Source organism: Neolamprologus brichardi, unplaced genomic scaffold (genome assembly GCF_056152115.1).
Source record: "Neolamprologus brichardi isolate AB-2024 unplaced genomic scaffold, ASM5615211v1 NODE_ptg000008l+_length_2720982_cov_1, whole genome shotgun sequence".
Classification (NCBI taxonomy): domain Eukaryota; kingdom Metazoa; phylum Chordata; class Actinopteri; order Cichliformes; family Cichlidae; genus Neolamprologus; species Neolamprologus brichardi.
The window spans coordinates 926,635-946,543 of NW_028270135.1; the positions used below are offsets into that span (position 1 = coordinate 926,635).

A 19,909-nucleotide genomic window follows, 5' to 3' on the forward strand; every position below is an offset into this window, starting at 1 on the left:
TGCAAAGTTCTTCATGTAGGCCAGCTTTAAACACCGAGCAGCTGCTAATCCCAGTGACTAAAGTCTCAGCCAGCATTTCTAACTAGAGAATTTAGGAAAGGCAATACATTGTTCCAAAGTACCCCAGCTCTGCAGCCAGAACTATGTTGTATTTGGAGATATTTAAATATTTTCAGTCAGGTAATGAGTTTTGCCAGGATGCAAATAGTCACTGAAACATATAAAAAAGCAGAACCACACACAGAATTCAAGGTCTGTGAGAAATCAGCTGCGTTCAGAACAAAGGTTACAGAGTCTAATGTTAGTTTGTCCAGTAGTTCTTCACAGAGGTCACAGCTTGAAGCCAGCCAGACGAAACCTTATGTGACATCTCACAAGAATCCAGCTGCTTTCTAAGTATATGGTGCTAAGCTAACGGTAGAAATTTCTGGTTCTATGAAACCCTTTTTGTGAACGACATGACTAACAATCAATCAAATCATGTCAATAATAATAATATGTAACTTTATATGTAATTGTAGCACAAACTTGCTCTGACTCTTCATTTTGAAGCCGTAACATTAGTGTTTTGGCTTCTGCGTGATTTTTGGATCCAGAAGTTCCCATATTTACACCAGAAGGGGGGAAAGTGCCACGTTATCAGCTAACAGTCACAAGGACAGTCCAAACCCTTCTAAAATGAGACAGTTATGACTCTTATCATTGTGGAGATTACAAATTACACAAAATCACTGTTGGAGTCAACCACTTCAACATGAGATGATACCTTAAACTTCCAGATGTTTATTTCATCAAGGTTTCAGTTTAAGAGTCTCCTGGATACGAGTGTGGAGCAACTCCTCGTCCCGTGGACATTTTACAGTAAAGCTCAGCAGGAAGCCTGATCCAAGCTTCACACCTTTTTACAAACCTGTGGCTGACGTCACATCCATGCAGTTAATCACCAAAACACATCTGCTGCTGTATTCAGATGAAGGCACAGATTAAGAAAGCAGGTTAAGCAGCTGATAGCTTATCTCGTCAAGGTAGATTTCTGCTAACCTGGACTGACTTGACCACAGAACTGAGCCCCTGTGGTGTGCAATCATCTGAACCCTCGTGCTGACATGTTCAACATTTCTCCAGAAAGACACAATATTATCCATCTTGGGAGCAGAGAGTGTGGAGGATTTAGATCCCCGTGTCCTTGTGCATGAATAATGACAGCAAGCATGGAAAGAGATGACTGTCAGGGACGGGTCTGTGTCTGCAGGGGTTTCTCTGCCAGCTCCAATCTGGCTTTAGGTCTTTGCAGAAAACAGATGAGCAACAAATGGCCTGACTCTCTTTGTCATGGTGCGGCATGGACACTGAGGCGAGTGAGGTCTGCAGTTTGGATGTTCTGGGGTCTTTTGTGAACCACTGTTCCATGTTTTTGGCTCCCACTGTGATTCACTGGAGTCCCCACAGCTTCAGAAATGACTCTGTAACCTTTTCAGTAATGAATCCTACCAGTACTTCATTAGACCTGTGAAGTTTTTACATGGATCGAACCTGGTGGGAAACAATGTCTAAATCTAAGCAGGTAGTGAAAGCCACAGTTCAAAGCACACAGGACCTGATGGGAGGCTTTTCAGGGTCTTATTGTCCTCTTTAGGACAACAACCTTCATCCCTCTGCAGCTAATGATGTCCCAGGAAGCGCATCAGGCCACTGACACCAAAGGAGACTTTGTGTACAACAGCAAGACAGGAGGCTTCTGTCAGCACTAATCGTTGCTAGTTCCCAGAATAAGAATGTGATGTCCTATCAGAGGGATTTCTTCAGGTAACCTGTTTACAGACAGAGTCAGCAGCATTGTGAGAGGACGTCAGGATCGTAAGCACATCTGAAAATATTAAGTAAACCTAAATGAAACGACTTCATTAGGAATCACCAAACATCAAAGAAAGCACCTCCTCCTCACAGTCGTCACGGCAACCTCTGACTGCTGTCATGTTTAGCTTCTCTGAACTTTAACTACAAACAAATAAAAAAAACACTTTGATCACATTTATAACCTCTGATCTTACCGCTCAGAATCTGACTAAAGTGGCTCTCGGTGCTGCACCGGAGCGCAGAGACGCTGCACTGTTCAACCAAAGGTCACACAGGGACCAATGCTGCATGTGCTGTTTGCAGCCGGGCTGCTGTAACAATGACCCCGTTTCATTTTAGCACTTGTTGTGGATTCACTGCTACAAAGTCGTCCCTGCTCTACTTAATATCTAGAAAGTTTCTTCTTTAAAATGTTATAAAACCAGCCTGTGTTGATATGCAGAGACTAATGTGTCTTGCGGTTGTCACACCAAATTTAAAAGACAAAGTGAATCATTTATCGGAACAATGCTGCAGAGGTGAGACTGGCTCTTATAGGTTTCTGCAGACATACAAATGCACTGTGGACAGTAGCTGGCATTCCTATTATTGTAAAGAGACAGGCAGAGAAGCAAAGAATTTACAACCCTGTGCAATATTTAAGACCTTTGACCCCACTATAATTGCTTTTCACAGGCATACAGGAGGAAGCAGGAGAATAGCCGAGTTGGAGATGGGATATCTTTGATTGCCCACATAAAAGTCTCTCAAAGGTCCTAAAATCCAATTTCTCCACCTGGTCACAGTCCAGTCAGTATCTGCATGAAACTAGAGTTTGGTACGATCCAGAACTGTGCCTCTCTGTTGCCAAGCATTTTATCAAACTGATTGAGAGTTACAGCCACACTATAATCAATAGGTAGCCATTTCCTTCATGAGTTTGCAGCTTGCACATAGTGAGAGAATCCTACAGATGCCTCAAACTATATAGGGACGCACTACGACTCTGTCAGGATGGACACACTGAGTGCAACCACTTTCAGCAATAAGGCGTCTTTCTCTAATTTGATATAATGTCGAGTTCTGGACCTTTCTATGGCGGCCTTACTGCACACGAGCGAGTGTACTCCTAGTGCCAGTCCTAAGCCCAGATAAATGGGAAGGGTTGTGCCAGTAAGGGTATAAAATAATGGCCAGTGTGGATCATAAAGAATGACATTTCCACATTGGACTGGTTTGAGCCCAGGTTTACAACAACAGGTTAACGGTGGAAACGGTGCTACTGTTGGCAGACAGGGAAGGGAGAGTGGATCTACTGGCCAAAGGATACTGAAGATGCAGCTATGAGACAGGAGAAGAGGAAGACCACAGAAGACGTTCATGTTTGTAGTAAGAAAGGATGTGCAGAGGTTCAGTGTGACAGAAGAGGATGCTAGGGACAGGGTGAGATGAGACAGCTGATCCGGTCTGAAGAGAACAGCCAAAAGAAGAACAAGTAGCAGCAGCCTAACGATGGCGTGGAACAACTGTCCAGACCTGCTGTAGAGATGGAGCATGCGCCAAACTACACAATACCCGGTGGCTTCTTTCTCTGTCTTTGCTGCTTCAGGAACTCTGAAGCCATGCACATATAAACTCCTGTATCGAGTCTGTGTCGACCAACAATGGACCTGTGCTAAGAACAACAACAAAAACTCAACACAAAAAGGAGCATTGCAAAAGGCTGGCCCTTTAAAATTCAATTCAGTTTTATTTATAAGGTGGTTGTTGGGTCTGCGCTTCCACAGGCTCTGCTGGTTTACAGACTTATTCCTGTTAACGAAGCAAGACGAACAGCTCAACCGGTTTTCACATGCTAGCAAGGGGAGCCGGGCGGCAGCAGTCCAAAGAACCAGCTTCCCCTGCAGCCTTTTACTTCTGTGAAGAAACACTCACTGTAAAACCCCCCTATGGTTATAAAAGGTTAAAACACTCAGTGTGTGTGTGCGTTTGGGGTGCGTTTGTGTGACCTCCTGCTCACCAAAAGGGTCATAAAGGCAGGAAGTTTACTAAACAAGAAGACAGGACCCTCACATAGGATGTGCCTGTAATAAAACACTTCAGCCTCCCCCCCCCCCCCCCCCCCCCCCACCACCACCATCCAACAGGCTGGGGAGGGCAATAGAAACAGGAGTGTCTTTGATCAAACAGTTTGAACTAAGACTTACAAATTTAAGTAACACAATGACAACATTTAACAATTTCAACCTAACAGTGGGAAAATCACACCAATAGTCACCTCAAGGTTATATTGTAAGACTCAACAATACAGAGAAAATCAGACGACCCCTACGAGCAAACACTCGGTGAAAGTGGGATGAACAGAACCAGGTTCAGGGTGGGGCAGCCGTCTGCTGCGATAGCTCTGATAGACAGGATAATAGTTTCTAATGATCGATGACATCAGCCTGCCAATAAATCTGTTGGGCTCTAAAAGTTAACAATGTTAATGCTCAGGATACTCAGACGAGTAATGCTAATGCTATTAAGGTGAAGTAGGGCTGCTCAATTAATCGAATTTTAATCTCGATTACGATCTGGGCTTTCAACGATCATTAAAAATGACTGAGCCGATTATTAGCCCCTCCCTCGTGCTTTACTCTCGCGCTGCTCCGTGTGGCAAATCGAGCGCACCTCTCTGCATTTCCAACACGTGTCACAACAATTAAGAGCAGCGGTCTCCAACCTTTTTTGCGCCACGGACCGTTTTATGCCCGACAATATTTTCACGGACCGGCCTTTAAGGTGTCGCGGATAAATACAACAAAATAAAACTAGTACCAGTACCGAAAAAAAGAAGATTTATTCATAACACACGTGAAAAGACCCAGGAAAACCGAGTAAACGATAAAAATGATAACAAAATAACGCTGAAAACCGATAAAAACCCTGAAAACTATACATTTCACACCTGAGCTTCAACTCTCGCGGCCCGGTACCAAACGACTCACGGACCAGTCCGAGGCCCGGGGGTTGGGGACCGCTGATTAAGAGGACCGAGGGAAGCTCGGAAAGCTCAGCAGAAGTTATTTGGAGAGGAGAGTGACTGCTGTTGGTTGAAAAGAGGTAAAAAAACTTGAGTGGTTGGAAACATTATGGGTTCATGAGTCAGACGTGGATCAAGTAGACACAGTGTGTAAACTTTGCTACAGTGTCGTAGCTGCACCACAGAGCAACACTGCAAAGTTCACTAAACATTTGCACTGTTATCAGTATTTGCACTATTTTATATTCTTTTTGACAATCTTTAAAGTCATTATTCAACACATTGTTATTGTTAAATAAATATCGTCAAATAATCGAGATCTCAATTTCAGTGAAAATAATCGAGATTATCATTTTTGCCATAATCGAGCAGCCCTAAGGTGAAGTAAAAGTCTGAAGACAAGGTGCCTGTGATGGTGGTGACAGAGGATGTGGGGGAAACAGAGCATGTTGTGGGGACAGGAGAATCCACCCAATACATCAAAACAAAGACTCTGATACATGTTAGTGAAGTGAAGAGGAATAACAGGAGCTTTGTAGCTGGAGGAGAATGACAGAGGAAAAAATGGGCAATGCAATCCGTGTAGGTCACAAGTAGTGTCTCATATTTCATGGCTCTGTGTAGCTGAAATATGAATATTGTTATTTTTTTACTCCCATAAAACCTGCATCAGCCCCAAAATGCCACAAACCAGCGCAGTAAATGCCTCTGACAGATGCTGCTGGTGTGTCAGATATCACTGTGTTCTAAGTAATACTGGACGTTATACAGACGTAACACACAGAACAAAACAAACAGCCATGATTCTAGTTTAAAGGTACTCTGCTTATTGCTAAATGAAATGTGTGTAAATGTGTGTGACGTATCCTGTTTGATGAAAACTGCCACTTGAATGCATGTATATGAACTATATGAACAAATCTACAAACTGACATCAGGAAAAATAAAATACTCAAACTGTAAAGATTATGAGTTTGATATTTATTATTCATGTATCAGCTGTTGAGTCATTTTATGGTCAAATGGATTCTGTTGTTATATTTTGGTATCGTTTTTGAGTTGAGAAGAATAAAAGAATATTTCACATTAAACACACGAGTCATTAAATGTACCAGTGTTGTGTACTAAGCACAGATTCATTTAATTAGGTTGTAACTGTAACGTATATTTAAAGAGTTACAGTGAAAGGAAACACCTGTAAATGGTAGTTTTCACATTTTACTATTACAGAAAGGTCCGTTAATGGTACAGAAAACATGTTAAAGTTAAAGGGACTATCTGTAAGCAGCACAGACCAACATACTGTCAGAATTTTCTGTTTTATCATTTAAAAGTCTGTAAATGGTAAAATGGCCTGCATTTGTATAGCGCTGTACTCCTGGCAGTAAAAACAAATATTTTTTTCTTTCTTTTTTTTCTTTTTGCAGTGAGGATTTTAATATATAACTGAATCAGCCGTACAGACGTTCTCAGTCAGTAGTTGTGCTGTGGTTTGTGAAAAATGACCACTGCTCGTTGGAATTAAAGGGTTTTTATCGAGAACCTTACATGCACTGGATAGTTTTGAGCCATATCATATCATCTGTGACAATACACATTTTTAAATAGTATGAAAATGTCAAATTATTGTGTCATATGGCTTTGAACTCCCTAGTGCACTCAACAACAACACAAGTCTGGGCATGTCTGAGAGCCAAGTATCAGCTTGAGCACCTAAACGGCAGCGATCAACAACCTCCAACAAAGCTCAGTACTTTGCAAAATATGCAAAGTATTTTACCTTTAGGTGGAAACAACAAACACGTTTGACCACTTCAGGCAAAAACACAGTGACGAGTAAAACCAGGATACGAAGGAGACGCTAGCAGCTGGTGACAATGTAAACACATGACCAAACACCGCTGGAACCCTCGCTAGCTGCGCTCCATATCACAGGAGGAGCAAAGGGTGGATGGGAATGACTGACAAACAGGACTTTAAGCAGCTGGTTAAGAAGCTTCACCCAAGACACAACATCCCAGGTAGAAACCCATTTTTAGTGTTATTATGAGACAATATTGTGCAGATCCTGCAAAAATAGAAGATTCTTTTATTTTACTATTGTTAAATGTTAAGCAGCTACTGCTGCTGGCACCTGGTTCAATCAGACCCAAACTTCAGATTAAAGTGTAATCACTAAAAGTAGCTTAATGGGGAAAAAAGGATGCACATAAAGGCTGCTCTCTGGGAGCATCAATAAAACGTGAGCTTCAACTGAGACCAGACTGGAATATGCAGATTTGCTGGTAGGTGTTTCAGCTGGTACCTCCTCAGCTGTTATGGCCGCTTTCCATTAAAACTGAGGAGCTCATGTGTGCGTGAGGTCATTATAGCAATGTGTCCAAAAGCCTGTGACGGGGCTGTGCGATATGACCAAAACCTCATATCCCGATATAAGAATTCTATCGTCCGATAACGATATAAATCACAAAAATGTAACATTTTCTGTAAGTTCTGTGAATCTCGGGCAGCTCGACTTACGTGAAGTGTTTCCAGCTGCGCGTCGTGTAGCGAGTGTTTTAACCGATGCATGAAACGATACATTTTTAGACGTAAGTTGTAACGGCCGCCGTTTTCTTTGTGAGTGTTTATTACACGGCGTGCTGCGGGGAAAAGCCTGTTCTAACGTTTGAGTCTAAGGTTTATTTTTTAGCACCTGACGGCTCTTTTTTACTTCTCATCCGTAAATAATCTGCATCTTTCACGTGATTCGGTTTATTTTGAAAAGTCTCAACAGGATCTTGAGCTTTATTGTGAAAGGTTTATGTCGAAATGGTTTTACCGTCGTTGTTGCCAACGACAACGCATAAAAACAGGCGCTGGACCGTCTGTAGTGTGGTTTTATTAAATATAAGAGAAAGAGAGAACTTAATAACTACAGTGACATCAAAATATGAACAAATTTTGCCGTAAACAGTTTATTTTGCGACACCATGAAACAAACGACAGCGTAAAATGAAACGACAGATGTTTTTATATCGTCATCCGATATATATCGTTATATCGAGCAGCCCTAGCCTGTGACATCTTTGTATGCAACACAAACACACAACAAAGCTGGAGGTCGAGGCGATGGTACACCTGCTGCTTGGACCAGTGTTGACTTTTTGCAGCTGTTTCCCTTGTTGCCGGGTTTCAAAAATGGCGGTTCTGATTTCTGTAAAGAAGTCACTCTCATGAATCATCGACTGACGCTGCGTACTGGCCAATCGGTGGCATGCAGTCTCTTGAGGTCACATTTCTGGATCGCCTTGGAACCCCAGCTGAGTAGGCTGGTACTACCACCTAATGCAAACCCCAAAAAAACTGAGTTGAGCAGAGCAGGTAATAGTGAAAAAAGAGAGCATACGTGGCAGCTTTTATCTGCATGCTTGGATTGGCAGAAAGAGGCTCCATTACTGACTGATCCCACTTTAAAGGTTTTCTGCAGGAACACAAATAATGTCGGGATGCTGCGTGGTATTTGTAATCCAGGGCAGGAAACAGCCACTTAAAACAAACACAGCTAACTTCTGCCTCCATAGCACAAGTATTCACAAAGTGCAATTCCATACAACATCTGGGCAATGTAGTCCTCACCCCGACGGCTTTTAGGGGTGAATATGCTATTCAGGCAAATGCCAATTAGCAAAGATGTTATGAATGCAGCTTGCTAACCGAGATTGACAGCATTATCAAATTTAATTTTTAATATCTAATCTCACCCACTGGCCCAACAACACAGGGGCCAAAACCATCGGCTCATTTCATAGTGCCATGGCAGCTATGTCCATCTTTTATATACAGTCTGTGGTTCTGACACTAAGAAACAAACACATCCGTTTGTGTTTGAGACAAACAGCATGAATGCATCATGCTGCTCATCAGACCACTATAGAAGTTATTTAAAGCTCTCTTCCTCATTTGCATCACATTTCTGTCAGCGTTGCATACTCTTCAGCAAAAACAGACTCTTCCACACTGTTTTTGGCTTGAGTGTGGCAAAGCTGCTCTGCTGCATATCCACCAGTCTGTTCTTTAAATGAAGATCCAGCACCTTTAATAAAGCCATCGCGCCACCTGCTAACACAGCCTGCAGACAAGTTTAAATGTGTGCGTATGTGTGTGCACGCTACTGATCCGTGCATGCGGCCATCATAGAAGAAGGATACTGAACGAGCCAAGTTAATTATTACACTCCTGTCTGCTGACTCGCACTCGCACTAACCTGTGCACACAACCTGACACGTGTGTGTGCGGTGCTCGGTGCATGAATGTGTTTGTTTCAGTAAACACGCTCACGTGCACTCACATACAGCGCCAAAATAATAAAGACTAAAGGTACTACGAAAAATGGTGAATGTTTGGTTCACAGGTTTTACAGAGACTGCACCGTTGTTCTCGCTCCTCCCGCTCACAGACAAATTCAAGTAGGAAGTCGGTGGGAAGGCGGGTTGGCTCAGACTCGTTTAAAACGAGCCAAGCCTGTGCAGAAAGCAACGATCACCACAGTGTGTGTGCTGCTTTTCTTTCTCTTCGACTTTCTCCTATTTTGAACAAAAACCTGCGAGTCCAAATAAATCAGTTCAAATTCTCTGATGCATGAACATGTTCTCCCCGTGGATAATAATCAATCTGCTCCTGTGATGTAGGTCTGATTGCTGCTCTGAATGAACTGCAGGTAAACACCACAGCATGTTATGCAAAGCTCACATCATGCAACAATCACCTCCTCTTTCCTAATAACTGAAATATACGATCACAGTCTGAAGCACTGATGCAGACACAGCTGGTAGTAGGTGTAGGTAGGGGTGGTGAGATAGCCTCCAGGTTCTATCACGATCACCAGCTTGCTGGCGTCTCCTCCTGGTTGGACCTGACAGCGATTCCACCTCAGTGGATGAAACAAGTTTCCATCTTTAACATGAACAATTTTCTTCCATATTTTGCACAAATCTTTGTGCTTTGTTGGAAGTTCTTGGAGTAGTTTAATAATTCATCAGAGTCACTGCTGACTGACATGCATGGACTTGTCTGCTATCTGTTTGTGTTTGTGCATCCCAGAGAACGTGAACACATGGTCACTCTGTAATTAATATATTGATAAGAAACTTTTATATCATGTAAAAGTTTATATTCAGTATTATGGATGAAATGATATGGAACAACGCTAACTTGCAATGCAGACACGACAGGTTTCAAATAAGAGTTTCTCTGCTTCCTGCCATTAAATCTCCAAGTCTTTGCAACACTACAGGAAGGATGTGTACTATTCTTCCAGAGGATATTCCTCCATTTGGTCTTTTCATGAAGAGCACTGTCAAACACAATGACCCAAACCTTCCTGATTCAGTTCATTCAGTACCCTGGCATTATGATTCCCAGCATTTCCATCCTCAGCACATTGGTCAATGGATGGAGAGACAGAGTGGCATGCTGTCTTGAGGATGAAAAGCCTTTGTCAAAGCTAAAGCTTAGATTGGTGAGACACACTGGTGCTATGTGTCAAAGTTGAGGGAGTCTCATGTAAAAAGATATGCTTCTTGTATTACTACGAATGTGTGAAGTTGCAGTGTTTTATCTGATAATAATTTATGCATATAGATATTTTTCCTACCTTGTAAACATTTGATAGCTCCCATTCACTAACACAGATTGGCAACTTAAAGAAGATGGAAACGTATAATCTGTGAACCCTTTCCTCGTATTTATCTGTTTAACGCAGACTTTTCCAACGGTAACATTAATATTATCGTTCATGTTTACAAAATCATCCATCATGTTATCCACCTGCTGCTTACAGTCTCAGGTATACAGCCTCGACCATAACTGCTGTCTCTTTAAATATTATTGCAACACACTTTTAATATGCTTATAATGTGATTACTAACTCTACTACTAAACAGATTAAATAATAATCAATAATATTATTATTAAATAGAGTCTGATAGGTGGAACCACCATGTGGATGGATCAGCTGACAGCAGATTTACCAGCATTGGTGTAAATGTCAGTGACAAATGTGCCAAAGCTTTCAGACAGTGACGTGTCCACAGGAGGGGTTGTTTTCTGACACTGTCAAATTCAGTTGCTCAGTTTTTCCTCTTTCAAATCAAATAAAAACATTGATTTACATTAAAGGCTGTTATAATCAGATTGTTTAAAGTGAGTCTGATCATTTCCACCTCCATATTTTTTTTTACTTGGACTACACTAAAACGCTTGGCCTTTAGTCTGAAATAGCAGGATTGTTACTGACCCGTCCAGCTCCAAAATACACACTGTACCTTTGTACTGATAGCAGTGTAAACATTCTCTAGATGTTGAAGAGCAGATTTGTTTAATTCAGTTTTATTTATATAATGTCAAATTAAAACAAGGGTTACTTCAAGGTACTTTATACTGTAAGGTAAAGACTATACAACCAGGGCTGGGCCATATCATACCGTTCACAGTAACACCGGTACAATGTTAGGCAACGATAAGAAAATGAAATATCATGATAGAATATGAGTAAAACGCACATGCGCAGTGCCTTTGTTTTCATACGCACATGGTCGGAAAAGCATGGCGCCAACGGAGAATGCGAAGGGAGAAAGCGGATTGTTGAGTGTGTCGCTACCCGATCCGTACCGGAAACCCGATCCGTACCCCGCATGCGCAAATCTTACGTCACTTCCTCTCTTTGCCAACATTGCGACATTCAATATATTTGAATGATACGGTTAGCCCCAGTTAGCTCCTAGCATTTCTCAACAGCTCTGCCTCCTTTTCGACTGCCCGGGACATTTAAACGATGGATAATCCATATACAAACAAATTCATGCTTTTCTCCTCAACAGAGAGCGTTCCCCGATTGAACAACAGCGCCGTAAAATAAGAAGGATGGCGCCTAATTACAGACTTAATAATATTGACTTAGCAATGTGTCACGTGAAGATTCAGCAGCCAGATTAAGTGTTTACTGACAACTGACAGTGATAGCGGACATCATCATCACTATACTAATCAATCCTCTCCACACAGACAAGCATAAACACACTCGACTATCACTAAATCAAATTTAACACACGTTTGTAATGACGCCAATTCAGTTTACAATGAAGTTCATTCGCTCGGTCAGCAGGTGGCAGTATCCTCGTACACTGGGGAGTAAACTGCCATTAAACGAACAGAAGAAGAAGAAAACATCTGCACATGCGCGGTACGGATCGGGTAGACCCGATTTGTACGGTCCGACTTTGCACATGCGCAGTAAGGATCGGGGAGTCCCGATCCGTAACTATCTTTTTATTTTTCGTTTTTGTCTACATTGTATTGAAATGCTTCATTATTGCAAACATTTTAAGATTTACTCATTATTCTTAACATTTTAACAGATACTCTGACCCATAACTATCGTAAAACGCTACGACCGGAAGTAGACACCTTTCGCGCATGCGGGGTACCGATCGGGTTTCCGGTACGGATCGGGTAGTGACAGAGTGAAACGGATGAACCAGAATTAGTTTGTAAAAATGGTGCAGCTCCAGTGATGTGGAACTGGTTTGGTGTTTGTCCGTCAGATACACAACAAAGCACATTTTGTTTGTACAATATGCAAGCGGCCGTCGTTATTGCCGTATATGTCGGACTAAGGTGCTCGTAAATCTGGGCGTAATCTGGGTCCTAAACTCTGTCTACTTCATGTCCCAAAGTCAAACGAGCACTGCAGCATCACAGTGTTGCTGCTTTACCAGGTGTAACTATGAAGTTTAACATCCAGGCATCCATGAAAACAGAATTTATTACATTTAACGGAGTTAGAAGTTAGCAGGAAGTTAGCGGAAGTTAGCTCGCTTGTTTCGCTAGTTACCTAAACATGATACAGCATGTTCTGACTGAGAGATTTCTGAAAAAATTCAAACGTACAGCTCTGCTATCACTTCCAACATAAATGAAGACAGAAAACTAAACAGCAGTGGTGTTTGTAGGGTTACTGAAGTTTGGCTAGCTGGTTTATAATGATGTGCTACGTGATCGCTAGCGACACAGCTATGTTAGCATAACATAAACAGTGAAGCTGGAGGATGAACGCTAACTTTTTTCCACTCGATAAAAGTTAACGTGAGGGTTCCTGATGGTTAGAGACAAATACAATCGCATGGCAGGATGCTGTAAACGGACCAAACTTCAGTCAGGAGAACAACTGAGATAATCCATCCACAATATGAGGTTAGTCATTAATATACTGCAACGACGTGGGAATAGAGCAGCTGTGATAGAATACAGCATTAATGAATCAATGGTACAGAAGTGGAGGAAGCAAGAAGTGTGAGTTGAATAAAGTTTTATTTATCTGACTGCTTTGTTTTGCTTAATGTGTGTTATAATCCCGTGCACCTTATGGTCCGAAAAATACGTATTTGACTTTTTTATTTGGCACACTGCAGTTTAATGTAGCAAAGCTCCTCTTTTTAACTTCAGTGGATATTATACATGGTTACGCTCAGGATATGTCAGTCTATTTCTAGTGGAAATGCCTTTTGGTTAAACTGTCAAACAGGAATTTGCATTTGCACTGTTACATTTTTATATAGCTTTAATGCACATAAAAACAGCTGCTTGTGTAAGTGAAAATAAATGGATGGGGTTTTTTTTGCACTAGTAAAGTTGTGGAGTTGTATTTTGTCTCGCATTAATTACATCGTCAGTTATATCGTTATCGCAAATTATCAATAAATTTATCGTGATAAATATTTTTGGCCATATCGCCCTGCTCTATCTACAATAATACTGAGTAAACGCCCACCTCCTATGAACAAGCACCTGGCAACAGTGGGAAGAAAAAACTCCCTTTTAACAGGAAAAACCTCCAGAAGAACCACTCAGGGAGGGGCGGGGCCATCTGCTGTGATCAGCAGGGGAATAAACAGCACAAAAGACACACTGTGGAAAAGTGTCAGAGATGAATAAAACTGATAAAATGCAAAGTGTTGTATGAACACAGAGAGTGGAAAGCAACAGCTGCACATGAATCAAACGATACCTGCGAGTTTTATTACATCGGTTTTTCCCTCCGTTTCAGAGGTGATAAGAATGAAACCAATGAAATGTTGGCATGCTTCAGCTTCTACAAACTGTCAGGGTCCAACAAGTTGCAGTGTTGTTTCTGCCCTGCGGGGCTCAGCGCTCATTACGTGACTCACCAGCCGAATCATCTGAACACTTTGAGCAGCACACCACAAACAGACAGGATCTATGTTGACTGTTAAACATACAGAGAGCGTTTCACACATGATTTAAGCTGCATGAACTTAACATGCATTGATCTGCTTATATCACTGACGTTAAACTTTCCGGCTCTCAGTGTCAACCACGTTATTATTTCCTCCTTGGCCTTTTTCAGTCCTGCATTTCTGACCTCACACACACAAGACGACAAGCCAGCATGCAGTGAGTAGTCCTGAGGCAGAGGTCTTTTATCAGAGCAGCCCCCGGGCCTGCCCGAGGACACGAGACCGGCTGAGTCTGGGACTTCTTTTAAATATCTTCTTAAAAGGTACTTTTATCAGACAGATGACTGATTTTATTTTACTTGAGGTTATTTTCGCCTGGATTGGTTTGATCTGTCTTAACATCTTCAGATTCTGTGAGCGTGCTTAAGCTATAGATTATAAAATGATCAGAACCTGTCACTGTTCTGACAGACAGCAAACACAACAGCAAACGCTAGTAAATAAATATAAAAACGATGCCTTCTGGAAAGTGTCCAGCCTGAACCGCCTGCTGCTAAATACTCTCCAGGAGAAGGGCAACGCATCTCGAATGGCTCTATTGTCTTCCCCGAATGAACTCAGTTCCTTCTGTGAACAGACACAAGCGCACACACTCACTGTGCTCGTGCTGGATGATGTGCTGCGCCATGTGAATCGTTTTCACCGAGAGCATCACCCAGCCGGTCCTCACCTGCGCTGACAATCAGCTCCCTGACCGACTCCCTCCGTGCCACATGCTGAGCTGTGTATCTGACCTCTGCCCCAGTTCCCCGATCAATCTGAGGTCACGAAGCATTAGAGCGTCTGAAGATTAGTCACTACAGCCCTCACAGCCGATCAATGAAACCAAGAAGAGCACATTCACAAGGAGGCTCGCGCTGTTTATCTTAGCACTTGGCTCAAATGAGTCATCATCATCACACATTATTTGTTATTAAAGCCAGCAGGAGCCGCTCACTCAGGGGCCAGCATCTTCATCGCTAATTCATACCGCTGCTTTGAAGCTAAGCTAGGCTCTGGATCGCTGTAACAACGTCGAGCTTAGAATAAGGCGCCGTTTACCTCATAAAAGCATTAACGCTGACACTGTTCAGAGAACTGCAGTGAGAACTTGTGCCCAGTCAAAGCTGTGACACAAACACAAGACTGTTCAGAAACACGTTTGGCGGTAAAGTTGCAGCTGGGTGACCAACTTCCTCCATGTTGGCCCTTACAGTAAAAGAAAATGCTAGCTGCACAGTTTGATATGTGCCACATTAACTAGTCTAAACAAGTCGTTTGGCAAGCTGGTCAGATCACCACAGACAGTTTAGAAGGTGAACACAGACACAGAAATGCCAAAAATCAGCACTTTTTAATGGCCACACAGTCAAATACCTGCGGTTTAACAGCACTGCTGAGAAAACAGTGGAGTGACCTTTGGAAACATTTTCCAGAGCCTCAAACTTTGATTTTGTATCATTCTGAATAAAAAGTTGTAATTTTTTTGTAGAGCTGGGCAGAGCGTAAACGAGTAAATAAATAACTGCAATCACGGGCATAACTTTATGGCTATTACAAATGTTAGGCAAATATGTTTATGGTTTGTGTGTCTGTGTGCTTCATGTGTCTGACCCAACGTATCAGAATACTGAAATGGTATCGCTCTCAAAACCACAGTATTAGTCTGGCCCAACATCGCCAGTATAAAAGGGCTTTAACCAGCATTCCCAACCCCTGTCCAAAACACCCATGACTGACATGTTATTAGCCAATAAATGTCCCTTCCTCCCTCCTCACATGGCAAAAGCAGCTTTAGGCTTCCTAACTGGACATCACTAACCAGTGGGTGACATCTTGATGGCTACACACATACTTAGCTAGTCTGCAGGTATCTGCTGATGGTTTCTAATGTTAGCTGATAAAGTCATGTGGGAGGATTTAGTTGGCAGGCTTCACATTCACAGGTACCACTGACAATAACGACTTGTGACTGACACACAATAAGCCCATCTTTGATAATTCCTCTTCCTCACTCTAATGATGACCACTTAATGTTCCACCTGACCATAACTTTTGGATTCACCTGTCATATTTACTCTATCAAACCTTTTAATGCATATTTTTCATTCATTACTGAAGACTCAGCAGTAACACCAGAGGAACAGTATGTAACATCAATGCAGCTCGATTAATGTCATCATTTATTATTATTATTAGGGCAAAATATTGCTCCTGTCACTTATAATTGAAAGGTAACTGCGTAGAGGCTTCACCAAGACAGATGTGGGCATTGATTTGAGTCTTGCTTCTAGAGCGACTGCAAAAGTAACCAAACAAACATGTTTTATTTAAGCTTTACATTCACTTAAACCTGCTCCACGTTTAGTCTGATCATTTTTCTTGGAAGGAGCTGACCTCTGGTTTGCGTTAATCTTGTAAAGTTTAGATGAGGTAACGAACACGGTGTGTGTTCACCGGTGATCGCCTCTGCGATCATTTGACTCTCCCTCGGATTGAGGAGCACCTTGGCACAACGCTAACTGACCTACATCAGTTATGCTTCGTGTAGCACCAGCTGACTGTAATACTACGTTTCTAGCGATCAATGAACCCTGTTTGAGTACCACCGCCCCCCGTCCTAACCTCTCCGCTGTACCCTGCTGTAAACAGCCGTGCGGCAGCGTCACCACAGCAGCGGAGCGGCTCTGCGCTCTTACCTCCGAACAGATGAGGCGAAAGGTGTGCTGGTAATGATCCAATCAACAGCCGGGGAACTTCTTGCCCTCCGCTCGAGCGCTCCCTGTCCGCCGCCTCCTCTGGGCTGCTGCCGCCGGACTCCGGGGAGCTGTAGCCCCCGCCGCTGTTGGGAATGTTAATGCCAGAGTGGGGTCTTAAACTCGAGCCCCCAACAGACCTGGCCCTGGCTCCGATCTGCTGGCTGGTGCTGGGTCCGGAGGCTCCGGACGCACCGTGGTACCTCGCCCCCCGGGCGGCAGTCCTGCCAGCGCTGCTGCCGGACGTGCTGGAGGGCAGGTCCGAGCCGGAGTAGGCTCTGGTCCGTCCGTTAGCAGCTGGGTTAGCAGTGGGGCTGCTCTGCTTTGCCCCCATGTTAACCTCTACTGATTCGGCTTTGAAATATTAACGAGGCGCTGTGCGAGCTCACTGCGGGACAGTACGCCAGATTTCCGCCCGAGGCAGATGGCTTTACAGGACACACGTCCTGGAAGAAGAGAAAAGCACACCAAACTCCGCGTCGCTACGATACCATCGAGAATCGACAACTGCCAGTTGGTGAAAAGTTAAAGCGGCCGCGCGTGACCAAAGCTGGGGATGTGCGGAAAAGTTTAGCAGACGTCACCATTGTACTCCGTCAGTAACGGTTCTAGAGGCTGTGCTGCAGGTGAGAACGTGGGTCCTTCCTTGTGTGCTGAGCCGCTCCTGGTGACCCGCTGTGCTCCGGCCGCTGGGTCGTCCTCAGTACCCCCTCCGCCATGGCTCCCGAGCCGCGTGAAGCAGTGAAGAGTGGCGCTCCTCACACCCCCCTGCCTCACAACACATTGCTCAGTAGAAGGAAGTGATGGAGGAGAAAGTCCTGCACTGAACCGTTTTAGCAGCGGCGGCGGCGGCAAGGAGACTTGCTGCGCAGGCTAGCTGCCAAGCTAGGCAGGCTCACGGGGACTTCCGCCCAGAAGTTTCAAAATAAAGCCTTTGCCGAGTTTAACTCCCCACTGCACATCACAGAGGCACCAGGCACCAAAGCCTCTTTAGCAGTAGTTTAATGTTATTAAATAGCTGTTTTACAAAGTGGCAATTTATGCATTTATATAAGTAAGCACAAATAATAATATACATTTCAGGTATCTCAAATAAAAGTACCTCTTATTCAGAATCACACAAGTTATGTTATAATTACTGATTGGTTAATGTAATACTCTAATGTTGATTTTACATGCTGTATATACTTCTGAGTAGCGTTATCTGTAACACTATAGACTGAGTGTATCAAAAAGAATCATCCGATTTCAAGAGGTGCTTACATACAGAACTTACAATGTCCGCAAGCACTCGATGTATCCCCCTCTGGACACAGCATATGTCCAAACTTGGAACTTTTGAGAGCATGTCAGGAGTCACTGCAGCCACCGCGGTTGTTATGCTACCAGTGTTGGGGAGTAACGGAATACATGTACCGCCGTTACGTATTTAAAATACAAAATATGAGTAACTGTATTCCGTTACAGGTACCGTTTAAACAGGTGGTATTTAAAATACAGTTACTTTGTTGAAATAAATGGATTACACGGCGGTACTTTCCTGTTTCATATTGTGGCGGGTCAGGACTGTTTGGGTTTTGTTTGACAGCTACGTTCTGTTGTTCCAGGCGGCAGCGTTGCGGTTGCCATGGTTACAGGGTGACGCTCTGGCTCTGCGTGTTTCCTCCGTGAGAGAGAGCGCCTTTTTGTTGTTGTTGTGCTAAGCTAATAGGTAGAATGCAGAATGTAGCATCATGGGCAGTGTAGTCCGTGCTGCAGGGAGAATGGACTGCCATACACGTTATGTGTCTGTGAGCGCGAGGAGGGAGAAAAAGGAAATGTATGAGCTGTCATCGAGCAGAAACGGGAGCTGGAAGCATGTAAATATAATAATAACCACTGCAGCCAAGAAGAGTGCCTGACGAGCCCAGTTGTAAGTAAGCTGTTAAGACTCGACTGTACACCGTGTTCGTGTTTTCCTCCAAAAACAATAAGTTCTGTTGGAGCAGCCTTTCGAAGCCTCTCTCTGTCTCTCGCAACCAGAGTTGACCCAGACAACAAAGTAAAGCTAGTTTTCACGCTACAAGCCCGACACAGAACCCACCGTATTAGCCAGAGGTCCCTTTACTACGGTTCGGAGCCGGGGACCTTCAGTAACAGTAATAAATCACAGCAATAGTACATTCACGTAGTTGTAAAATGCATGATAATATGTTAAGTAATCCAAAGTATTCAGAATACGTTACTGTCATTGAGTAACATAACGGAATACGTTACAGAATACATTTTACGGCATGTATTCTGTATTCTGTAGTGGAATACATTTTAAAAGTAACCTTCCCAACACTGTATGCTACGTACCGGCAACCACGTGAAACTCACAGATACCCTCTTTCTCAAAGAACATATTTAGTTATCAGTGGAATTAAAGTTAAAGTTATATTTCACAACTGGTCCTTTCCATCCTCATCTCTTGGTTTGGGGCAAACTAACAGGAACTGACTAGAAGCAGAGAATCCTGAAGTTCATCAGAGATGACGGTAGATGATGGCATTTTTTCAGAGATAGAGTCAGAGTGCAACAAAATGAGAGTTTTGCCTACTTTTGTAACCTGCTTAAATGTGCATGTTGCACGTGTCAGTGATGATGCTACAGCATTTTTTTAAGTGACCCCTTTGGGGTTAACATATTCTTATTCAAATCAAAGTTTAGATAATGCTTCAACAGGTTTGTTTCTAGAAAAACTGCAAGAGTAACCAATACCTCCAGGTTTTATCCAAGCTTTGTATTTATTTTTAAGTATTTACTTTGAAGATGAACACTAATAGAGTGATAATTGGGGTGATCGTGGCTCAAGTGTTGGGAGTTCGCCTTGTAATCGGAAGGTTGCCGGTTCGAGCCCCGGCTTGGACAGTCTCGGCTGTTGTGTCCTTAGGCGAGACACTTCACCCGTTGCCTACTGGTGGTGGTCAGAGGGCCCGGTGGCGCCAGTGTCCGGCAGCCTCGCCTCTGTCAGTGCGCCCCAGGGCGGCTGTGGC

At 43.2% G+C, this 19,909-nt stretch overlaps 1 protein-coding gene across 2 annotated transcripts in view; it reads right to left on the bottom strand.

Moving 5' to 3' along the window:
- Positions 1-17,770, bottom strand: part of znrf2b (zinc and ring finger 2b) — a 52,093-nt gene extending 34,323 nt beyond the window's left edge. For both annotated transcript variants that reach the window (XR_015718417.1, XM_087837147.1), the window contains exon 1: positions 16,836-17,770. Coding sequence is in view for 1 of the 2 variants with exons in the window: in XM_087837147.1 (XP_087693273.1) it covers positions 16,836-17,226 (391 nt within the window). In the remaining variant the exon portion in view is untranslated. The remainder of the gene's footprint in view (positions 1-16,835) is intronic.
- Positions 17,771-19,909: the final 2,139 nt, after the last annotated feature.